At 42.4% G+C, this 25,089-nt stretch overlaps 1 protein-coding gene across 1 annotated transcript in view; it reads right to left on the reverse strand.

Moving 5' to 3' along the window:
* The window catches only part of LOC106583616 (integrin alpha-5), a 91,161-nt gene extending 66,592 nt beyond the window's left edge, over nucleotides 1-24,569 (reverse strand). Inside the window, exons 1-10 of the mRNA XM_014168000.2 lie at nucleotides 24,185-24,569; nucleotides 18,579-18,709; nucleotides 7,761-7,861; nucleotides 7,220-7,343; nucleotides 5,423-5,484; nucleotides 4,766-4,811; nucleotides 4,242-4,367; nucleotides 3,862-3,906; nucleotides 2,708-2,751; nucleotides 1,892-1,948 (exon numbers count right to left, since the gene is read on the reverse strand). Coding sequence (XP_014023475.2) covers nucleotides 1,892-1,948; nucleotides 2,708-2,751; nucleotides 3,862-3,906; nucleotides 4,242-4,367; nucleotides 4,766-4,811; nucleotides 5,423-5,484; nucleotides 7,220-7,343; nucleotides 7,761-7,861; nucleotides 18,579-18,709; nucleotides 24,185-24,393 — 945 coding nt within the window. The 5' untranslated portion in view covers nucleotides 24,394-24,569. The remainder of the gene's footprint in view (nucleotides 1-1,891; nucleotides 1,949-2,707; nucleotides 2,752-3,861; nucleotides 3,907-4,241; nucleotides 4,368-4,765; nucleotides 4,812-5,422; nucleotides 5,485-7,219; nucleotides 7,344-7,760; nucleotides 7,862-18,578; nucleotides 18,710-24,184) is intronic.
* Between the last annotated feature and the right edge of the window lie 520 nt (nucleotides 24,570-25,089).

The following is a 25,089-nucleotide window of genomic DNA, read 5'->3' on the forward strand; positions in this document are numbered from 1 at the left end:
TTTGTTTGGAGTGGGTCTGCAAACTAAAACACTAAACCTCATCAAAATCTAACATAACCGTCAAGACATTGAGCTTCAGACTCAAATCTCCTGGAGCTTTTAGGTAAGCAGATACAACTATTTTTTTCTTGCCCTCTTTCTTTTTATTTCTTTGTTTCTGCAGCTGAGTCTGACGGTGCAGTCCAAGCACTCAGGTGAAGAGCAGAACCAAATCTAACACAACCATCAAGACATTGAGCTTCAGACTCAAATCCAACACAACCATCAAGACATTGAGCTTCAGACTCAAATCTAACATAACCGTCAAGACATTGAGCTACAGACCCAAATCTAACACAACCGTCAAGACATTGAGATTCAGACTCAAATCCAACACAACCGTGAAGACATTGAACTACAGACTCAAATCTAACACAACCGTCAAGACATTGAACTACAGACTCAAATCTAACACAACCGTCAAGACATTGAACTACAGACTCAAATCTAACATAACCGTCAAGACATTGAGATTCAGACCCAAATCTAACACAACCGTCAAGACATTGAACTACAGACTCAAATCTAACACAACCGTCAAGACATTGAACTACAGACTCAAATCTAACATAACCGTCAAGACATTGAGCTACAGACTCAAATGTCCTGGGGCTCTTAGGTAAGCAGATACAACTATTTATTTTTATTTCTTTGTTTCCGCAGCTGAGTCTGACGGTGCAGTCCAAGCACTCATGTTGAGAGCAGTCAACCTAAAGAAACCATCAGGTCAAATCCAGCCAGGAGTTTATTTCAGATCATTCTCCCTATGCAGTAAGCAGTTAGCAGTCAGTTAGCAGTTTACACAGCATGTGGTGTTTCTTATGCCCAGAACCCTCAACCCAAAGCTTTCCATTGCAAGTAACAGCCTATGCGCCAACATGCGCACGTGCGGACACCAGTGTTGGGGAGCAGTGAACTACATGTAGTCATTTCCTTTCTATTTCAGCATCAGACCTGCCTAACTCTCACTTGAAACTTAGTTTTTGTGTTTAATATGTTCAATTACACATTCTGTTAACATCTGACTCCAGATCTGTTGTTGTAATTTGTAGTCTATGAAATTTCAGATTTAGATATGATAGTTCATCACCAAGTAGTTTGGATGTAGTGAACTACTTTTTCAAATGAACTTTATAAGTAAGTAAATTATATTTTTCTTAAGGGTAGCTTTAGTGTAGCTTAAACTTGTTTCAGTGTCAAGTAAATTGGTAGCCTGGTCAAATGCATTTTCAGAGTAGCTTCCACAACACTGGCGGACCCGCAGACACACACACACAATCAAGAACAACAAAAACACACACACAAACACTAAGCACACATACATGTGTACAATAGTAGGGGTCTCGTTTATCAATCATGGAGAATTTAGAAGACTACGAGAGTATAAAAACAACCATGTCACTTAATCCCAAAACCAACTTAGCGAATGAGGAATCCAGACCCTTTGGCACAATGACGTGTTGGTATAAACAAGCTCCCCATCCCCTCAGTTAGCAACACAAAATCCTGAGTCAGTATGTAGCCGTTATACTTGTGTGTGCGTGTGTGTGTGTGTGTGTGTGTGTGTGTGTGTGTGTGTGTGTGTGTGTGTGTGTGTGTGTGTGTGTGTGTGTGTGTGTGTGTGTGTGTGTGTGTGTGTGTGTGCCTGCTGTTTCTGCCTCGGTTTCTGATTCAATCAGAACATATGGAAAACATAGGTGTACGTGGGCTCACCTCTAACCCAGGGATCAGGCTCCATCTCCTGGGGGCAAATTCCTTCAGCCCCCCCCTATATATACCCACATATCAAAACAGAGGCGCCAAAAGTACAGTATAGTCTAGCCCCCTTGCTGTTAAGCAGATGTGCACCAACCTGTTCTCCAGTTAGGTTCAGCATGGATTTCAGGTCTGTCCCATTGAGTAATGACACCTGCATTGAGAGAGTTAGTAAAAGAACTTCAGTTATCAACCATGATTGTAGTAGAACCATCAACAAAATGTCTGTTTATGACTATGTATGCATTTCATGCTTGTTTATCTACATTCAATATATTTATCTCTTTAAATCTCCTTATTAATTCACTTCCTGCAGTGGATGTGAATGTAACCAAATTAAAAGGTTTACTGTATCTTTCTATGGATATTCCCCCTGTTTATATTTTGGCATCCTCTCGCTCCCATTTTTCTCTTTACAGTAACATACGTTACATCTATGTCAGGGGAAGGCAACTAGATTCAGCCACGGGATGATTTTTGTCCAAGCGGATGGTTGGGGGGGCAGGAACATAATCATTTGTACACTGCACATTGACCACAAGTAAACCCAAAAAGAGATTGTTATTTTCAAATACAATCATTTTCATACCTTGATTACATTGAGACATGATCACATACTGCGTGTCTCTCTTTTTATTTGTAGGAATACTTGGGAACAGATTTCCTGAATTACATTTTTTAGCTGAATTCCTAGTGATTTGATAGTCTTATTTGACCAAAAATAAAAACATATTTGAATGCAATCTTTGGGCAGTCCAAAAGAAATCACTCGCAGGCAGGTTTTGTTCCGTGAGCCGCCTATTGCCGACTCCCGTTCTATGTCATCCCAATGTCATCCTTATTATGTTAACCCTCATTAACTTTCATCTAGAATGAATGATGAAATATGTAGAAATATGTGAGGACTCCTTACTAAACCATGCAGCATGAGTCCTTTGGGGACTCCGGTGATGAAATCTGCAAAGACAGAAAATGAGAAAGAAAGAAAATAAGTTTAAGAGATTGGAGAGAGCAGTTGAGTCCAAGCACTTCTAAATACACAAGGGTCAAAACTTTGCTGGTAATAACCCAGTGTTTAAAATAGGAAAAGCTGAGGCTTGTTTGTTGCAGGTGCATGGGAATTCTATGATAAGCTTAAAATAACTTATACAGGCAAGCCCGCAAGTTTTTATTTTCTTTTAAAATAAGTCAGTGTTGAAAATATTCCTGTTGTGGCTTTTAGTGAGTTACTGAACTGGACAAGCTCAGGGAAATATATTAGTGAGAGCCAAGTCGCTTCGTTTTAAAAGTGTCTTCTGTTCAAGAATACTATCTGTCAAGTACTTACTACAATAGACCATAAAGACATGTGATGAGTACATTATTATCTTATGCTCTGATACACTCACATGCTCTAATGATGAGCTCTCTAATGACTAGCGCTCTTATGACTAGCTTTCTAATGAGTAGAGCGCTAATGACTAACGCCCTAATGACTAGTGCTCTAATGACAAACGCTCTAATGACTAACGCTCTAATGACTAGCGCTCTAATGACTAATGCTCTAATGACTAACGCTCTAATGACTAGCACTCTAATGACTAATGCTCTAATGACTAACGCTCTAATGACTAGCGCCCTAATGACTAGCGCCTTAATGACTAGTGCTCTAATGACTAACGCTCTAATGACTAGCGCTCTACTGACTAGCGCTCTAATGACTAATGCGCTAATGACTAATGCGCTAATGACTAGCGCTCTAATGACTAAAGCTCTAATTACTAGCGCTCTAATGACTAGCGCTCTGACTAACGCTCTGACTAACTCTCTAATGACTAGCGCTCTAATGACTAGCGCTCTAATGACTAGCTCTATAATGACGAACGCTCTAATGACTAGCACTCTAATGACTAGCACTCTAATGACTAATGCTCTAATGACTAATGCTCTAATGACTAGAGCACATTAGTATATTAGAGCACAGGGGGTCTTTAGATGGTTAACTATTAGACAGGGCTATGGGGTAAGCAAACTCAAAGCCCAATCATGCTCGAGCAAGTAAGTTGGCACAGTAAATATGACACTCACCTTCAATATCATCTCCACTGAACTCCCCGCCGGCAACAGAGTAACCTGGAAAGAGAGTGAGAGAATGAGAGAGGGAGAGCAAGCAAGAGTGAGAAAGAGAGAGAGAGGGGGAGAGAGAGAAAGATAGAAAGAAAGATAACGAGAGAGAAAGGTGGAGAGAGAACGAGAGAAAGAAAGAAAGAAAGAAAGAAAGAAAGAAAGAAAGAGAGAGAGAGAGAGAGAGAGAGAGAGAGAGAGAAAAGAGTGAGAGAGAGCAATGGGAAATCAAGAAAGGCCACCACTTAGTGCTCTGGTCAAAAGCAGTGCACTGTGAGGGGAATAGGGTGTCCGATGTAGCCTCTAGCTACTGTAGCTGCTATGAAGAAGTGGACCATGCTAACCGAGGTAGCTGTCGTCATAGCTCCCCTGCACCTGCCGAGTCTGGATCTGCCCAGTAACAGAGAGCAGGAAGTAGGATGGGAAGTAGGCCTTGACAATTTCCTCTGTGGTGGCTGAGACTAGTTGACCTGTAGGCCGGAACGGATGTGGAAAAGAGCAAGAGGTTAGAGGTTAAGACTTTCGAACTATGTTTTTTAGCTGCACTAAAATGATTGTCGAGGTTTGGCCCTATGGATGGTGTAGGGGATAACTTCACCGCTTGGGGAAAAATAGGCTGTTGTCTGCGCAGGTTCCAAACTCACCCTTTCACTATACTGACACATACAAAGCTCTCTCTCATGTCTCTCTCCACTGTTCCTGTCTCTCTCCACTGTACCTGTCTAATAAAAATGTGAGAGTGGGAATTCCCAGTATAGTTTTCTAAGCTGTACTGTATGCTATCTCTACATCCTGTACTTGAGCCAATTCATAGTAATCCACATATGGTCCCAATAGGATCCTATCATAAATCTAATAGTGCACTCACCTTGCCAGTAAAAGCTTCCTGGTCCTCCGAGAACAACCTTCCCATCCTGAAACACGCAGAAAACCACCACTCTGATGAGAACCTTAGGTATCAAGCAAGTTTTCAAACTTTTCAAACTTCATTGTAAGTCTTATGTTATGTGACTAAACATAGAGTATTCATTCAGTGGGCTGTTCCAGAAAGCAAGATCATTCAGTTAGCCAGCTTACTTTGATAAGCAGTCAAATATGTCTTGATTTCCTGAATCATTCAGAAAGCAAAACTTGAATATGGGTTGTTTGTTGTTGAGTCAATTATATAATGCCAATTTCACGTCTATATTTCTGGAAAGTTAATTGGAAGTTAATTCAGAATGTCTGGGACAGTTACCTGACTAAGATTAAAATCACATTAATGGTCAATTGCAGACAAGGCCAACCAATATTGTACTTCCACTTTTAACCCAACCCCTCCAAAAGACACACACACAGTACACACACAGGTTTTTAGAGAGGTGCGGAGGGGCTACCTGCCGCCCCATACAAAAATCTCTAACTTACTGATCCTGCTTTCTGGAACAGCCCCCCAGAACATAAGGAGTTTGCCCCATTAAAAACTAAAAGAGAATCTCTTTTGAATTGTTTGTTAAGGAATTGTTCCTTGTCCTGTTCAACGTACCTTGGTGAAGTCAGCACTGAACCCACCCTGACAGTAGCCCTGTCCTGCAGGACCATGTCTCTCTAAGGTAAAAGGAAGAGATGCAGAAAACATTAATTAGGCCACCACCCAAATGGCCTATGCAGGGTCTAGTTTCCCAAAAGCATCTTAAGATTAAGTTCATCGTTAGAATCTTTCGTAGGAGAATCATTCAATCTCTGAGCTGTTTCCCATTGTTATTTACGTTGCACTTGAAAAAACTTGTAATCTAACGCCTGCCTCAGAACACTCGAAGAACAGCTAAGTGCGCCGTTAGATGCTTTTTTGCCCTCCCAAGTCACTTTACTCACAGAAGATCTCCGCTAAACATAGAATCACATGATTTATCCGTCTATCTGTGACCACCGATAACTTCCCAAGAAGTTGACTACAAATACAAAGTTGCCAATGTCTTTGCAATTGATACAAACAAATGAAAACCGAGATGACTGCATTAAAATATAAACAGTATGCTAAAGGCCTATTTCAATCATATTGAAATACATTTAATTTTCAAGCAATTGAGTTCTATTTTACTACGGTCTGTAATTTGTCTTAATATATTTCATGATGTGTAGCCTAACGTGCAAAATGATGTGCCAATTCTGTGATTCAGTGCATTTTTATTGGGTAAGCATTAGAATAAGCTGCCTCAATATTTGCAGCCGTAGGTGGTAATATATCTCTAGGAGCTGATCCATCGTCAATATTGTGAAATAATTAAAATGTTTAGGTAAGATTTGATTGGAGGAAGCTGACCTGAAAGCAACGCTCCCTTTATTTCGATCTTATCAGTATCGTCACATGCTCCAATGACGGCCTTATCGAACGTTCTCTCTGCATGGTGTTTTGAGAAAAGCGTGTTATCTTCCGCAGTTGTAGGAAAGATGCATCTTTAAAACCCTCGCATCTTTAAAATCACTCGGAAGCCTAAGCTCCATCGCTATGGAAAACCTGGCCCTGGGCAATATTATTGTTACATCTGCGCCTCTACTGCTCCTCCTGTGTCTCCGTAACCTGCCGCAACTCCCCCAGTGCTCTCTCCCTCTTCCTCTCTCTGTGTGTGATTGTGCGGGCGGAGACAGGTGTGCTGGAGGCAGAGCAGATCCCCACCAGCTGCAACCTGTTCCATAATCAAGACCTCTACAAATACTCAGCCCTGCCACTTCTACGCTGCCAGATCGTAACCTCTGCTCAGTCAGTCTGCATTTTTTGCTGTTTGTTTCTGTATAGATCGTGTTTTCGTGTTGTGCCTGTTTCCCATTGCCTGATGCTGTTTTCCTATCCGCTACAGTTCTGTCCTCTCTGACTCTGGTCCCTGTCTCCAGCCCCACGTCTCGTCAGTCCTGCTACTCTGTCCTGGACCCCCCACTCTACTGTTTCCTTGGATTCCTCTCCGGACCTTCTTACCCAGCCCCAACTCCCCTCGCTCCAGCCTCAGCCTCACCACCTGGCTCCCTGTAACCCGCCCAAGCATTCCCTGGCCTGCACCCCATCTTCCCCTGTATTTCAATAAATACCATGGTTACCTTATCCCAGTCTCTTTGTCTGAGTCTGCTCTTGGGTTCATCTGCTCCTCTCCGTGTAACAATCATAACATTGTGAGCACACAAATCTCCCATTGACATCAGTGGTCAATTAACAAGAATGTTGGATCTAAAGTGAGGATTTGGCTCTCATCCTCACAAGACAAACCTGTGGCTGCATGTTTCATCACTACTTCACTCAATTGACTTCAGGTACAGTATTTTGGATAAGGATGTTGTTGCAGTACTGTACCTGTGCGACAGGGGGCGTACTCCACAAATGTCTTGAGGTTGTCCACGGAGAGGTAGCAGGTTCCTGTGGCATCCGAGAAGGGGGCATCGTGTTCCGTTCTCCAGTAATACCTTGGGGCACAAGCCTTGGAGACATTCAAGAAAGGAGTTCAAAACAACACACAAACGTCACAACTGTCAACTGTCAGATGTTAATACACATCACTGACACATAGTGAAAAGCTTTTTATGACTGGGGCTATGGTCGACTGCATTGGAGGCTGCTGAGGGGAAGACGGCTCATAATAATGGCTGGAACGGAGCAAAAGGAATGGAACCATGTGTTTGATGTATTTGATACCATTCCGCTCCAGCCATTATCACGAGCCAGTCCTCCCCAATTAAGTTGCCACCAACCTCCTGTGGTAGAACTTGTGTGTAGAACTTCTGAACGATATCAAAATCCAAATAAAATTATATATATTTCTGTGAGCAATTCTAACAGGACAGTTATATGATGACCTATTCCCTTCTGTCCCACAGAATGTAGTAGCCTATCTTACCAGGACAGTGTTGCCATGGGAACGCACCGTAGCCCCAAACCACTGATGGGACTTGAACTCGACCTGGACGTCGACGTCGTTGACGTGGAAACTGCGATCCCCTGGAAGATGCCAAAGAAACGCACCTTTACATTCGTAATGCAGTACTTGTATGACATTGTAATAGCTCGCCTAAAGCTTGCACCAGTGTTTCCTCAAGTAACCCTACTGTTCCACTTACTGTATTTCAGGACTATCCCACCTGATTTGACAAATGAGGGGCGTGATCAACTTGTTGCTGGTACTCCCTGTATATAGCTATGTTATAATATCGTATCCCTGCACATCGACTGGGTACTGGTACTCCCTGTATATAGCTATGTTATAATATCGTATCCCTGCACATCGACTAGGTACTGGTACTCCCTGTATATAGCTATGTTATAATATCGTATCCCTGCACATCGACTGGGTACTGGTACTCCCTGTATATAGCTATGTTATAATATTGTATCCCTGCACATCGACTAGGTACTGGTACTCCCTGTATATAGCTATGTTATAATATCGTATCCCTGCACATCGACTAGGTACTGGTACTCCCTGTATATAGCTATGTTATAATATCGTATCCCTGCACATCGACTCAGGTACTGGTACTCCCTGTATATAGCTATGTTATAATATCGTATCCCTGCACATCGACTAGGTACTGGTACTCCCTGTATATAGCTATGTTATAATATCGTATCCCTGCACATCGACTAGGTACTGGTACTCCCTGTATATAGCTATGTTATAATATCGTATCCCTGCACATCGACTAGGTACTGGTACTCCCTGTATATAGGCATGTTATTACATTGTACCCCTGCACATCGACTAGGTACTGGTACTCCCTGTATATAGCTATGTTATAATATCGTATCCCTGCACATCGACTAGGTACTGGTACTCCCTGTATATAGCTATGTTATAATATCGTATCCCTGCACATCGACTAGGTACTGGTACTCCCTGTATATAGCTATGTTATAATATCGTATCCCTGCACATCGACTAGGTACTGGTACTCCCTGTATATAGCTATGTTATAATATCGTATCCCTGCACATCGACTAGGTACTGGTACTCCCTGTATATAGCTATGTTATAATATCGTATCCCTGCACATCGACTAGGTACTGGTACTCCCTGTATATAGCCATGTTATTTTCTACTCCCTGTATATAGCCATGTTATTTTCTACTTCCTGTATATAGCCATGTTATTTTCTACTTCCTGTATATAGCCATGTTATTTTTATTCAAAATGTTATTTTTTATTCACTGTATTTATGTTTAATCTTTAACTCTGCATTGTTGGAAAAGGAACCGTAAGTAAGCATTTCACTGTTATTGTTTACTAAACATGTGACAAATGACATTTAGTTGATCATTTGAATTAGGTCTCCTTGCACTGAAATACATCAAATAAATGCAATGGCTGGGGTGGTCCATTGATCTCAGCCGCTGCCTGTTGGTGACATGTACTGTGTATTACCGCTGCCAACACGGGCTCCAATCCATCCCACTGCGCTCTAGCACTCTGTCTCCTTCTATACTTGTTTCTCTCTATCCTGTCCAATAAACACAACAAATACAAAAGGGGCACTACTGCAAAAAAAAGGAATGGCTGGTGGTACTCAAGAGAAGTTTCAGAAACGGTGATTTCTATTGTAAGTTAACTTTGTCTCAACATGATCCCTCATGTCATCCCTGTTTGATGTCACACGGTTCCACATGTTTTTAGAACTCTGTCTAAGTCTCAACTCTTAATCCATCCACCTTGCTATTGGCAAGCATCAAACCATTCAGCTGCACTTGGAATGCATTGTTACTGTAGTAACATTTGTCCTTCATAGTCTGATCCCTATTTTATGAAGGGGGTGGGGGGGCTCTGGTAAAACAGTTTCTTGTGACAGGCAAAACATCCAGCAGCTGGCTAGGAGAGCACATGAGAGACTTGGTTCTAGGCTATGAGATTAGGTCAAACTTTAGTCATCTTGAGAGATAGGCAGTGGTGCAACCCGTCAGGATGCTCTGGTATGGCAAAAAATAGCCTCGCTATTGTTATTTTACTGCTGCTCTTGAATTATTTGTTACTTTTACTAATTTTCTTGGTATTTTTCTTAAAATTGCATTGTTGGTTAAGGGCTTGTAAGTAAACATTTCACTGTAAGGTCTACACCTGTCGTATTCGGCGCATGTGAAAAATAAAATTTTATTTCAGACAGTCACTCCTGGCTAATAGACTACTTCCCAGGTAAGAAGAAGTTTAAGATTAAGAATTTAAATATTTGACGCGGTAGACTTGGCAGTATGGGTTTGATGCATTTGTCTGACGCATAGACTTGAGTGGTGACATTAACCTTCCCGTACCGCTGCCCTGTCGGTCTGTCTGTCTGTCTGTCTGTCTGGCTGGCTTCTGGGGTCTGCCCTATGTCTGTCTGGCTGCTGGGGTCTGGACTGTGTCTGTAGTACACACTATACTCTTTGAACCCAGAGATCTGCATGGGAAACGTTGCGATGCACAAGCACGTGAAAGGAAGGGCCCAGGGCAGTGTATGTGTGTGTGTGTGTCTTCCTGCATGTCTGTGTAAAACGGCTATCATCTTAATTCCTGAATTCATTTATCACATCAGCTGTTCCTTCAATTTCGAGAATGTACTTATAAGGGTGTATATTTGTGTGTATATAAGCCGGTGGATGTATACAGCACACATTTCTGTGTACACAGTATGTGTTTGTGATCACAGATAGGTTTGTAAGCAATGCATGTGTCTGTATTTGTGTATGTATAAACAGTTTACGTGCAAGAGAAGGTGTGTATCCAGGTTATGTGTATTCATGTCTGAGTACAGCATACATTACCTTCAGAAAGTATACACACGCCTGAACTTTTTACAGAATGGAATTAAAATGGATTTAATTGCCATTCTTTTGTCAACGATCTACACAAAATACCCTGTTATGTCAAAGTGGAAGAAAATGTCTAACATTTGTAAGAGAAATCATGAACAATAAAACACTAATTTGTTGATTAGATAAGTACTCAACCTCCTGAGTCAATACATGTTAGAATCACCTTTGGCAGCGATTACAACTGTGAGTCTTTCTGGGTAAGTCTCTAAGAGCTTTCCACACCTGGATTGTGCAACATTTGCCCATTATTCTTTTCAAAATTCTTCAAGCTCTGTCAAATTAGTTCTTGATCATTGCTAGATGACTGTTTTCAGCTCTTGCCATAGATTTTCAAGCCGGTTTCAAAACTGTAGCTCGGCCACTCAGGAACAGTCACTGTCTTCTTGGTAAGCAACTCCAGTGAGTGTAGATTTGGCCTTGAGCTTTCAGTTTTTGTCCTGCAGAAAGGTGAATTCATCTCCCTGTGTCTGGTGGAAAGCAAACTGAACCAGGTTTTCCTCTAGGATTTTACCTGTGCTTAGATCCATTCCGTAATTTTTTTAATCTAGTCCTTAATGATTACAAGCATACCCATAACGTGATGCAGCCACCACTACGATAGGTAATATGGAGAGTGATACTCAGTAATGTGTTGTATTGGATTTGCCCCAAGCATAACACTTTGTATTCAGGACAAAATGTTTATTTCCTTTCCACATTTTTTGCAGTATTACTTTTGTGCCTTGTTGCAAACAGAATGCATGTTTTGGAATATTCTGTACAGGCTTCCTTCTTTTCACTCTGTCAATTAGGTTAGTATTGTGGAGTAACTACAATGTTGTTGATTCATCCTCAGTTTTTCCTATCACAGCCATTAAACTCTGTAACAGTTTTAAAGTCACCATTGGTCTCATGGTGAAATCCCTCAGCGGTTTCCTTCCTCTCCGGCAACTGAGTTAGGAAGGACACCTGTTTCTTTGTTGTGACTGGGTGTATTGATACACCATCCAAAGTGTAATAAATAACTTCACCATGCTCAAAGGGATATTCAATGTCAGCTTTTTGTATTTTGACCCATCTACCAATAGACGCTCTTCATTGCGAGGCATTGGAATACCTCTCTGGTATATGTAGTTGAATTTGTGTTTGAAATTCACTGCTTGACTGAGAGACCTTACAGATAATTGTATGTGTGGGGTACAGAGATGAGGCAGTCATTCATAAATAATGATAAACACCATTATTACACAGAGACTGAGTCCATGAAACTTATTATGTGACTTGTTAAGCAAATGTTTACTCATGAACTTATTTAGGCTTGCCATAACAAAGGGGTTGAATACTTATCGACTCAAGACATTTCAGCTTTCATTTTTTACTAATTTGTAACAATTTCAAAAAACATAATTCCACTTTGACATTATGGGGTATTGTGTGTATGTGTGTATATCCTGTTTATGTGCATTTGTGTCTGTACCTGAGTACAGTATGGAACGGAGTCAAAATATGTTTGACGTGTTTGATACTGTTCCATTAATTCCATTCCAGACATTACAATGAGCCCGTCCTCCTATAGCTCCTCCCACCAGCTTCCACAGGTGTACAGTATGCATGTGTGTGTGTGTGTGTGTGTGTGTGGTGTGTGTGTGTGTGTGTGTGTGTGTGTGTGTGTGTGTGTGTATCTGAGTATGTGTGTATCCAGTGTGTGTATTGTAACGGTTTTGACTTGGGGTTATTGTTTGTAGGATTGCCAGGTAGGTCGTGCCTACCAGAGAAAATATTGATTTCTCCTTTTTGTTTGTGAGGGAATGAGTCCTGTCTGGTCCGTCAAGTCTACACCAATACAAAGCACTCACGTAAAAGTCAGTATGGACATACACTTTTCATAAACCCTTAAAACATTGGAAATAACTTCAAAACTGTTATTTTGCGTGGGTTGTATTACCAACATAAATGATCATACACATAATAATATAAACAATGAGCTCGAGAAAAGTCCCGTACCTTGGGCCTAAAAGAGTCCAGCCAGGTAAAGGAGTACAGTGAACTCCAGTGACCTTAGTCACACAATGTTTGTCCGTTTATAAAGTGTAGCGTAAACCCAGTCTCAATCATACAATCAAAATATCTAACTCTTTTACCACACAACCAGAAAGAGTATCAAATCTCAGTAGTCTTCAACTACAACTGACCACAAATCAACACGGTATAAATCACACTCAAACAAATGAAATACCGTATGCAAAAAAGTTGTAGTTAGTCGGTCAGTCAGACAATCCAATCCTAGAAAGGCCATGAAGAAACAGACCAACTGAGATGTGTAGTCCAAAGGAAGAAATGAGTGGATCCGATCCTGGTTAAACTTGAGACAAGGCTACAAAGCACACTTTTAAATACAACAAAACAAACGGAGTAAAGAAGCGTTCGAAACTGAGGGTTGAACACATCCTCATTGGCACCACCATCACAACCCCCTTTTGTGCAGCTGATACTGGCTATTTAGTTGGGAATTAAATGGGAAGCGCCGTGTTGGAAGGAGAAGCGCAGACGGTTCAGACTAATTCAGGGCCGTCACAGTATGTGTCCATGTAACGTACAATATGTTTGTAACCTATATGATAACACACACTCTCTGATCCTCAAATGGTGGGCCACTTCCTGCTTTATCTGATGGAGTTTGTGACCGCTTCACTGGCAGGCAGCGCCAGGGGTCCTCAGGGGTCCTTGTCCCCATAATGACTTTGGCCTAATTACAGTTACAACACTGGGCTTCAAGCCAGCCAGCCAGGAAATCAACCAAGGCTCTATAGGCTTTAGAAAGGGGAAATACAAGAGAGGACTTGGCCACTACAAAACACAGTGCAAACTTCAAAGAATAGTTTAAATAAAAATGGAGCACTGTTGGTAAAGAATCCCTAAGCCTTGAGGGAGAGGTTTATCCCCATAACTTTAAGGTCATCCTAGCCAGTGAGCTTGCTAATAGCCTTATAGTTTTATGGATGAAGAGGCATTTTTATGGTTAAACAATCCAACATTAACTGGGGGGAATACTTTGAAATACGGTATACACTGTCTTTGTAAAATCTACGTATGAAACATGTTAACATTGCGTTAACATTGCAATTTTGTTTTTATTTCACCTTTATTTAACCAGGTAGGCTAGTTAAGAACAAGTTGTCATTTACAACTGCGACCTGGCCAAGATAAAGCAAAGCAGTGCGACACAAACAACAACACAGAGTTACACATGGATTAAACAAACATGCAGTCAATAATACAATAGAAAAAGTCTATATACAGTGTGTGCAAATGAGGTAGGATAAGGGAGGTAAGGCAATAAATAGGTCATAGTGGCGAAATAATTACAATATAGCAATTAACACTGGAGTGATAGATGTGCAGAAGATGAGTGTGCAAGTAAAGATATTGGGGTGCAACGGAGCAAAATAAATAAAATAAATAACAGTATGGGGGATGAGGTAGTTGGATGGGCTATTTACAGATGGGCTATGTACAGGAGCAGTGATCTGTGAGCTGCTCTGACAGCTGGTGCTTAAAGTTAGTGAGGGAGACATGAGTCTCCAGCTTCAGTGATTTTTGCAGTTCGTTCCAGTCATTGGCAGCAGAGAACTGGAAGGTAAGGCGGCCAAATGAGGAATTGGCTTTGGGGGTGACCAGTGAGATATACCTGCTGGAGCACGTGCTACGGGTGGGTGCTGCTATGGTTACCAGTGAGCTGATATAAGGCGGGGCTTTACCTAGCAAAGACTTATAGATGACCTGGAGCCAGTGGGTTTAGCGACGAATATGAAGCGAGTGCCAGCCAACAAGAGCATACAGCTCGCAGTGGTGGGTAGTATATGGGGCTTTGGTGACAAAATGGATGGCACTGTGGTAGACTGCATCCAATTTGCTGAGTAGAGTGTTGGAGGCTATTTTGTAAATGACATCGCCAAAGTCAAGGACCGGTAGGTTAGTCAGTTTTACAAGGGTATGTTTGGCAGCATGAGTGAGGGATGCTTTGTTGCGAAATAGGAAGCCGATTCTAGATTTCATTTTGGATTGGAGATGCTTAATGTGAGTCTGGAAGGAGAGTTTACAGTCTAGCCAGACACCTAGGTATTTGTAGTTGTCCACATATTCTAAGTCAGAACCGTCCAGAGTAGTGATGCTAGACGGGCGGGCAGGTGTGAGCAGTGATCGGTTGAAGAACATTGGCCATGGAAGGAGAGTTGTATGGCATTGAAGCCCGTCTGGAGGTTAGTTAACACAATGTCCAAAGAAGGGCCAGAAGTATACAAAATGGTGTCATCTGTGTATAGGTGGATCAGAGAATCACCAGCAGCAAGAGCAACATCATTGATGTATACAGAGAAAAAAGTTGGCCCAAGAATTGAACCCTGTGGCACCCCCATAGAGACTGCCAGAGGTCCGGACAACAGGCCCTCTGATTTGACACACTGAACTCTATCTGAGAAGTAGTTGGTGAACCAGGCGACGCAGTCATTTGAGAAACCAAGGCTGTTGAGTCTGCCGATAGAATGTGGTGATTGACAGAGTCGAAAGCCTTGGCCAGGTCGATGAATACAGCTGCACAGTATTGTCTCTTATCGATGGCGGTGATGATATCGTTTAGGACCTTGAGCGTGGCTGAGGTGCACCCATGACCAGCTTGGAAACCAGATTGCATAGCGGAGAAGGTACGGTGGGATTTGAAATGGTCGGTGATCTGTTTGTTAACTTGGCTTTCAAGGAACTTAGAAAGGCAGGGTAGGATAGATATAGGTCTGTAGCAGTTTGGGTCTAGAACGTTTCCCCCTTTGAAGAGGGGGATGAATGCAGCAGCTTTCCAATCTTTGAGGATCTCAGACGATACAAAAGAGAGGTTAAACAGGCTAGTAATAGGGGTTGCAACAATTTCGGCGGATAATTTTAGAAAGAGAGGGTCCAGATTGTCTAGCCTGGCTGATTTGTAGGGATCCAGATTTTGCAGCTCTTTCAGAACATCAGCTATCTGGATTTGGGTGAAAGAGAAATGGGGGAGGCTTTGGCAAGTTGCTGTGGGGGGTGCAGGGCTGTTGATCGGGGTAGGGGTAGCCAGGTGGAAAGCATGGCCAGCCGTAGCAAAATGCTTATTGAAATTCTCGATTATCATGGATTTATCGGTGGTGACAGTGTTTCCTAGCCTCAGTGCAGTGGGCAGCTGGGAGGATGTGCTCTTATTCTCCGTGGACTTTATAGTGTCCCAGAACTTTTCGGAGTTTGTGCTACAGGATGTAAATTTCTGTTTTAAAAAGCTAGCCTTTGCTTTCCTAACTGCCTGTGTATATTGGTTCCTAACTTCCCTGAAAAGTTGCATATCGCAGGGGCTATTCGATGCTAATGCAGTATGCCACAGGATATTTTTGTGCTGGTCAAGGGCAGTCAGGTCTGGAGTGAACCAAGGGCTATATCTGTTCCTGGTTCTACATTTTTTGAACGGGGCATGCTTATTTGAGATGGTGAGGAAAGCACTTTTAAAGAATAACCAGGCATCCTCTACTCTCGGAATGAGGTCAATATCCTTCCAGGATACCCGGACCTGGTCGATTAGAAAGTCTTGCTTGCTGAAGTGTTTTAGGGAGCGTTTGACAGTGATGAGGGGTGGTCGTTTGACCACAGACCCATTACAGACGCAGGTAATGAGGTAGTGATCGCTGAGATCCTGGTTGAAGACAGCAGAGGTGTATTTGGAGGGCAGGTTGGTTAGGATGATATCTATGAAGGTGCCCGTGTTTACGGATTTGGGGTTGTACCTGATAGGTTCATTGATCATTTGTGTGAGATTGAGGGCATCAAGCTTAGATTGTAGGATGGCCAGGGTGTTAAGCATGTCCCAGTTTAGGTCACCTAACAGCACGAGCTCTGAAGATAGATGGGGGGAAATCAATTCACATATGGTGTCCAGGGCACAGCTGGGGGCAGAAGGTGGTCTATAGCAAGCGGCAACGATGAGAGACTGTTTCTGGAAAGGTGGATTTTTAAAAGTAGATGCTCAAATTGTTTGGGCACAGACCTGGATAGTAAGACAGAACTCTGCAGGCTATCTCTGCAGTAGATTGTAACTCCACCCCCTTTGGCAGTTCTATGTTGTCGGAAAGTGTTATAGTTAGGGATGGAAATTTCAGGGTTTTTGGTGGTCTTCCTAAGCCGGGATTCAGACAAGGCTAGGACATCCGGGTTGGCAAAGTGTGCTAAAGCAGTGAATAAAACAAACTTAGGGAGGAGGCTTCTTATGTTAACATGCATGAAACGAAGGCTTTGAAACGTGAAACGAAGCGAAGCGCATGAAACAAAGCGCCTGGGGAATGGGAGTGGAGCTAGGCACTGCAGGGCCTGGATTAACCTCTACATCACCAGAGGAACAGAGGAGGAGTAGGATAAGGGTACGGCTAAAGGCTATAAGAACTGGTCGTCTAGTACGTTCGGAACAGAGAGTAAAAGGAACAGGTTTCTGTGCACGGTACAATAGATTCAAGGCATAATGTACAGACAAGATATGGTAGGATGTGAATACAGTGGAGGTAAACCTATGCATTGAGTGACGATGAGAGAGATATTGTCTCTAGAAACATAATTTAAACCAGATGAGGTCACCGCATGTGTGGGAGGCGGAACTAAAGGTTTAGCTAAGGCGTATTGAGCAGGGCTAGAGGCTCTACAGTGAAATAAGGCAATAATTACTAACCAAAACAGCAATGGACAAGGCATATTGACATTAGGGAGAGGCATGCGTAGCCGAGTGATCATTGGGTTCAGTGAGTAGCTGGGTGAGCTGGAGACACCGCGATTCAGACAGCTAGCAGGCCGGGGCTAGCAGGCTAGCAGGAGGGCCTTAGAGGAACGTCGCGATGGAAGAAGTCAGTTGTAGCCCCTTTCATGTGGTTACGTCGGCAGATCAGTCGTGATGGATCAGCAGGGCTCCGTGTAGTAAAAGGGTCCAGGCCAATTGGCAAAATAGGTATAGTAGCCCCCCAAAAAATTGGCTGATGGACTACTTCAGCTAGCAGTCCGGAGTGCTCTAGACAGCTAGCGGGCCGCGGCTAGCAGATGGGTATTCAGGGGACGTCGTGACAGGGGGGCCAGTTGAAAAAACTCCTTGGGTGGATTATGTCGGTAGTCCAGTCGTGATGGATCGGTGGGGCTCTGTATCCGCAATAAAAGGGGTCCAGGCCAATTGGCAAAATAGGTGTTGTAGCCCAAGGAGTGGCTGATGGACTTCTTCAGCTAGCCGGGAGATGGGCCTAGCATAGGCTAGCTCCAGCCTAATTGGTGCTTGCTTCGTGACAGAGACGTTAGCCAGGAGAAGCCAATCGGATAGCAGCTAGCTAGCTGCGATGTTCCAAGTGAAGAGGTTCAGAGCTTGCAGTAGGAATCCGGGGATATGGAGAATAAGAAGTCCTATACGCTCTGGGTTGAATCGCGTTGTGCAGACTGGCAGGAGTTGTCTGGGCTGAAGGTTAGCTGATGACCGCTAGCAGTGGCTAGCTGACTACTAGCTAGTAGCTAGTTAGCTGGCTAGCTTTCTGTTGGGGTTTCCGGTTCTGAAGTAAAGAAAATAGCAGATCCATACCACATTGGGTGAGGCGAGTTGCAGGAGAGTATGTTGAAGTTGGAGTTAAGAAAAATATTTTAAAAATACATTTAAAAAGTAATATATGTGAAGATATAAAAAGATACATACACGGGACACAATAAGACGAAGACAAAAGACGCCTGACTGCTACGCCATCTTGGATTTCAAAATGGGGAATGGGGAAACTCATCATACTTTACACAAGGAAGAAACATTGATGAGCTGCTTTTCCACACATTCACACAAACTCATTCCACCAGGTTATTCAGCCAGGTACCTTACCTTCATTGTCAAAAATGACAACACTGCAAACCGATTGGTCCTGGCTCCAGGGACACAAGTACACAGATCCACCTTCGATGATGTTTGTTTGGCTGGTGTTAGCTTTGGGAGCACCAATCAGAATACTGAAACTGTAGAATAATAACAGAAGACAAAACACAGTATTAGTGCACGATCGGCCAAAATTAGTGGGAGTACACGAAGCAATGAGTACTTTTGATCAATTCATCTTCGGTTGTTGTTTTAAACTGATTTGAGCAATGATTTGGCCACATATACTCCCTCCCTTCATGGATCCTTTACCATATAAGTCAGTGATCTTGTCTCACTCAAAAGGCAGTTCAGGGCTGCATTCACAAAGTATTTCATTTTAGGACAGCTAATCTAGGATCATGTCCCCAATACAAAAAACTAATCGGCCTATATCGAATCTCCCATTCCTCTCAAAACATTTCGAAAAAGCTGTTGCGCAGCAACTCACTGCCTTCCTGAAGACAAACAATGTATACGAAACGCTTCAGTCTGGTTTTAGACCCCATCACAGCATTGCGACTGCACTCGTGAAAGTGGTAAATGACCTTTTAATGGCGTCAGAACAAGGCTCTGCATCTGTCCTCGTGCTCCTAGACCTTAGTGCTGCTTTTGATACCATCGATCACCACATTCTTTTGGAGAGATTGGAAACCCAAATTGGTCTACACGGACAAGTTCTGGCCTGGTTTAGATCTTATCTGTCGAAAATATATCAGTTTGTTTCTGTGGATGGTTTGTCATATCAACTGTACATTTTGGTCTTCCTCAAGGTTCCGTTTTAGGACCACTATTTTTTTCACTATATATTTTACCTCTTGGGGATGTCATTCGAAAACATAATGTTAAATTTCACTGCTATGCGGATGACACAAAGCTGTACATTTCAATGAAACATGGTGAAGCCCCAAAATTGCCTTCCCTGGAAGCCTGTGTTTCAGACATAAGGAAGTGGATCGCGTCAATTTTTTATATTTTAAACACGGACAAAACAGAGATGCTAGTTCTAGGTAACAAGAAACAAAGAGATCTTCTGTTGGTTGTACAGTCATCTCAAATAAAACTGTGAAGGATCTCGGCGTTACTCTGGACCCTGATATCTCTTTTGACGAACATATCAAGAATATTTCAAGGACAGCTTTTTTCCATTTTCGTAACATTGCAAAAATCAGAAACATTCTGTCCAAAAATGATGCAGAAAAATGTATCCATGCTTTTGTCACTTCTAGATTAGACTACTGCAATGCTCTACTTTCCGGGCTACCCGGATAAAGCACAAAATAAACTTCAGTTAGTGCTAAACACGGCTGCTAGAATCTTGACTAGAACCAAAACATGTTTGTGTCGGGGGCTAGGGTCAGTCTGTTATATCTGGAGTATTTATCCTGTGTTATCCGGTGTCCTGCGTGAATTTAAGTATGCTCCCTCTAATTCTCTCTCTTTTTCTCTCTTTCTCTTTCTCTTTCTCCTTCTCTCGGAGGACCTAAGCCCTAGGACCATGCCCCAGGACTACCTGGCCGGAGGAACTAAGCCCTAGGACCATGCCCCAGGACTACCTGGCCTGATGACTCCTTGCTGTCCCCAGTTTCAACTGTTCTGCCTGCGGCAATGGAACCCTGACCTTTTCACCGGATGTGCAACCTCGTCCCGGACCTGGTGTTTTGGACTCTCTCTCTACCGCACCTGCAGTCTATAACTCTGAGGGATCGGCTATGAAAAGCCAACTGACATTTACTCCTGAGGTGCTGACCAGTTGCACCCTCTACAACCACTGTGATTATTATTATCTGACCCTGCTGGTCATCTATGAACGGTTGAACATCTTGGCCATGTTCTGTTATAATCTCCACCCGGCACAGCCAGAAGAGTACTGGCCACCCCTCAGAGCCTGGTTCCTCTCTATGTTTCTTCCTAGGTTCTTGCCTTTCCAGGGAGTTTTTCCTAGCCACCGTGCTTCTACATCTGCATTGCTTGCTGTTCGGGGTTTTAGGCTGGGTTTCTGTACAGCACTTTGTGACATCAGCTGATGTATGGAATTTATTCATTAACTATGATCTATGATTTAAGGCTAAACTGATCCTAGATCAGCACACATACTATGAGATGCTTTATGAATACAGGCCCTGAAAGGATCTTTCTCAATTTACAGGTACCTTATCATCCTCATCATCACCACCAGTCTGTCATAATGTTCTCCAATAGCTCTGTCCTGTCTCAGTAAACAGATCATAGCTAAGGCTAGTTCTTAGCTTCATCAGCTCTACTGGACTGATAGAGGGAGGAAGGGGTTTTGGGTAGGGGAGATATATATATATATATATATATATATATATATATATATATATATATATGACCCTTAATAGCCCAATACTCCACTGAAATGTGTTTTGTGTTTAGCCTCCTTGGTGGAATAATATCTGATTCATTAAATGTAGGACATGTAGCCTGCACTGCGTCTTTTGGATTGGGGAGAAATATATATTAGTGGGACATTCTGGTCTGGTCTACTTCCAGTGGGCTCAAACATCTCTCCCCAATCCAAAAGACGATATTATAGATATTATTCCACCAAGGAGGCTAAACACGGAACACATTTCAGTGGAGTATTGGGCTATTAAGGGTCAAATGGCAACAATCTGTGGAAATGGAATAAATGACGAGAACGAACACCACACTTTAACGTAGGGGAAACACTGCATTAACATCGCAGCTTATTCAACAGAACCATTCTAAAGCTGCTGCTGATCACATATTATTGCCAGACACCCTCTTTACCAAAACACTGGGGTTCTGTGTTAATTAGGGTCATTGACTCACACTGTGGATGTCGCTGAGACACATAAACAACTTTGGCAACCGCCTATATGGGACTACACAATCTAACTTGCGGCATGCATGAAATTGAGGGGAGCCTTTTCGGGCAAGTGAGAAAAAAAGGCATGTCACTCTATTTGTCTCCCTGTGACAACTGTTTTCCACCTACTCCAACTTGACTAATATGACCCAAAACAAGGCAGGAGCAATCAACAGTCATATGATCAAGTTTGTGAAATCAAAACAATAAAAATAGATAGCTATTCAATGATTTAGTTTAATTCAGCACAAAGGCTACCGATGTCCTGTCCTGACAAGATAAATAAAGCACCAGGAAAAAAGAGCTGACTCATACAATTGGACTGAATCAACATCTTGGTAATGACTCCACAACCCACATCTGTCCCTCCCCCCAACGGAGTAAGACAAACAATTTCCTCGCTGCTGGTGTCAAAAAACAGGGACATTAAGTCAATGGCATCAATCCGACTCTGCCTCTGAGGACAGTAGAAGGAAAGCTGTGATAGGGGAGTTGATATAGGCCTAGCCTCTAAAAATGTGTTTAAACATCGATCAGCTCAGACCCGATGTCAATGGTGACCCTCAGATTTGAGTAAATGGGTCGTCCTTGTTATCTATTAGCAAAATGAGCATTGTGACCTAACCCCTGACATTATAGGCCTAACGATTATGTCAAACTTACATCTCTAGAGTTATCCCATTGTAAACTAGGCCTGCATGAGACTTTCCCTTCTACTGTAGGCTAATAGCACCCATGAATCCGTAAATTTGAGAAAAGTGAATAGTGTAAAGTGTTGGTCCCATATCTCATGAGCTCAGAAAAGGATCCCAAACATTTTCCATATGCACAAAAAGCTTATTTCTCTCAAAATTTGGGCAACAGGTGTGGCATATCAAGAAGCTGATTCAATAGCATGATCATTACACAGGTGCACCTTATGCTGGGGTCAAGAAAAGGCCACTCTAAAATGTGCAGTGTTGTCACACACCACAATGCCAAAGATTTTTGAAGGATCGTTCAATTGGCATGCTGACTGCAGGAATGTCCACCAGAGCTGTTGCCAGAGAATTTAATGTTAATTTCTCTACCATAAGCCGCCTCCAATGTCATTTTAGAGAATTTGGCAGTACATCCAACCATCCTCATAACCGCAGACCACGTGCATGGCGAGTGGTTTGCTGATGTCAAGGTTGTAAACAGAGTGCCCCATGGTGGCGGTGTGGTTATGGTATGGGCAGGCATAAGCTACGGACAACGAACACAATTAATTTTTATCTATGGCAATTTCAATGCATCAAGATACTGTGATGGGATCCTGAGGCCCATTGTCTTGCCATTCATCCACTGTCATCAACTCATGTTTCAGCGTGATAATGCACGGATCCATGCACAGATCCATGTCGCAAGGATCTGTACACAATTCCTCAAAACTGAAAATGGCCCAGTTCTTTCCATGGCCTGTATACTCACCAGACATGTCACCCATTGAGCATGTTTGGAATGCTCTGGATCAATGTGCATAACAGCATGTTCCAGTTCCCACCCATATCCAGCAACTTCACACAGCCATTGAAGAAGAGTGGGACAACATTCCACAGGCCACAATCAACAGCCTGATCAACTCTATGCCAAGGAGATGTGTTGCACTGCATGAGGCAAATAGTGGTCAGACCAGATACTGACTGGTTTTCTGATCCACGCCCCTACCTTTTTTTTTAAAGGAATCTGTGACCAACATGTGCATATCTGTATTCCCAGTCATGTGAAATCCATAGATTAGGGGCTAATTAATTTATTTCAATTGACTGATTTCCTTATATCAACTGTAACTCAGTAAAATCTTTGAAATTGTTGCATTTCTATTTTTGTATATAATACAATTCTAGAAAGGGGCGGGGGGCTATTCAAAGTCCATGGAATCCCTATTCATCGAATGATTTACATTTTCACTTTATTTGATCCAAATCCGCAAAAATGCTGAATATGTCTGTCTGGAATATACCACAAAATAATCAAATGGAAAATAGCCTACTTAACATGATGATGTGGCCGATGACAATTTGCTTCTTGAAAGTCCGATATCTTGAAAACTTGACTGCTGACATGCAAAACATTTTGGAGTGGACTAATAAAAACGATCCTTTTTTCGAGTGGAGCGTCCATTGAAGAAGATATCACCCCATGAGAGTAAGCGGGTTGGCATTTATTGCCATGAATCTTGCTCTGGAGGCAGCTCTGCAGAGTCGTCACTAGCTGGCACAGCCACAAAGTCATAAAATCTGATTTTAAACCTAACCATAACAGTAACCTTAACCACACTGCTAACCCTGATGCCTAACCCTAACCTTAAATTAAGACCAAAAATCCAATTTTAGCTTTTATTATTTTTTTCGACATAGAACATTTCTACTTTGCAGCTGGCCTATCAAGCAGGAATAGCTCAGTTCTGCCTCCAGGGCAAGATTCATGACAATAAGCATCAACCTGCGCTTGTCCATTGCGGGTTCCCTATTAACCGTTATTCAAATCGAATTAGTAGGCTAGGCTGCAGTGGTAGCATATAGGGCAATAACATGATACAATGCCGTGTAGACCATGGGTGAAATTAGACTACATTGAATGACAAGAATATGAAATAGTACGGAATCATTTAAATCACTTTTGAAGTGAAAGGAATTGTGTATGTTGTGGTGACATTTTCCTAAAACACCACTGAGTGGTAAGATTAATGCGCACTCACCTAGATTCATTATTGTAGAAAAAATCCACGGAATAACCGAAAAAAGATCCCTTAGGTCCAGAGTAGACGATCCGGTTTTCTGTTTCTAAATTAAACGTTGCGCACAGCTGGATAAAAACAACTGCAATTACAACGAACCGGGCGCAATAAACTGGATTTCGCAGGATTGAGTTGACTGAAATTGCTGAAATTCGCCGTCCAGTGCCCATCGCTTTTGTGCGTCGAATCGCAAGACAATAGTTAACCTGCTATGAGGTGTGAAACGCCTGCCTGATATTTTGGTAATGCATATTCCAACATATAAATGAATTAATTGTGAATGGAATAGGATTCCGTTTCACTCTGCATCTCCCTCTCATACTAGTAGTGTAAGAGTCATAGAGGGAGTTCATGGCAAACTTATTTTGGGGTGGAGCTTTGGATATAGAGACTGGGGAGGTGGGCGCACTCCTAACCAGATTTGGTGTATGTGTGTGTGCTACTGAGATGTACGCCTATCAAAAATGGAGAAAAAAAGGCTAGCCTAATTTTGTGTTGGTATACATTATATTTTCAGTTTTTGACTTATAGGCCCAGGTTACAGTGATTAAATCTAACTGAGCTTTCACTGCAACTACTCATTATTTTGTGATATAACCTATTAAGTATATGGGATCTTACTTTACTCTGGCTAGTTTTGTGAACCTCAAAATACCTAGAGGATATTATTGGTGCCTGTTTTTACAGTCAAAAGTGCTAACACACACACCACCTCGGACCGTCCCCTTGTTTCCTCTGCAGTACATGCCTTATAAATCATTGTTACAGAGATTACACACAAATAGAAGGATTTGAAAAGTTGTCAACATTGTCAGCAATAAAAATAGATATTTGAGCAGTCAAATGGCTGTATGACCCAACTTTGT

This window comes from Salmo salar, chromosome ssa22 (genome assembly GCF_905237065.1).
Source record: "Salmo salar chromosome ssa22, Ssal_v3.1, whole genome shotgun sequence".
Classification (NCBI taxonomy): Eukaryota; Metazoa; Chordata; class Actinopteri; order Salmoniformes; family Salmonidae; genus Salmo; species Salmo salar.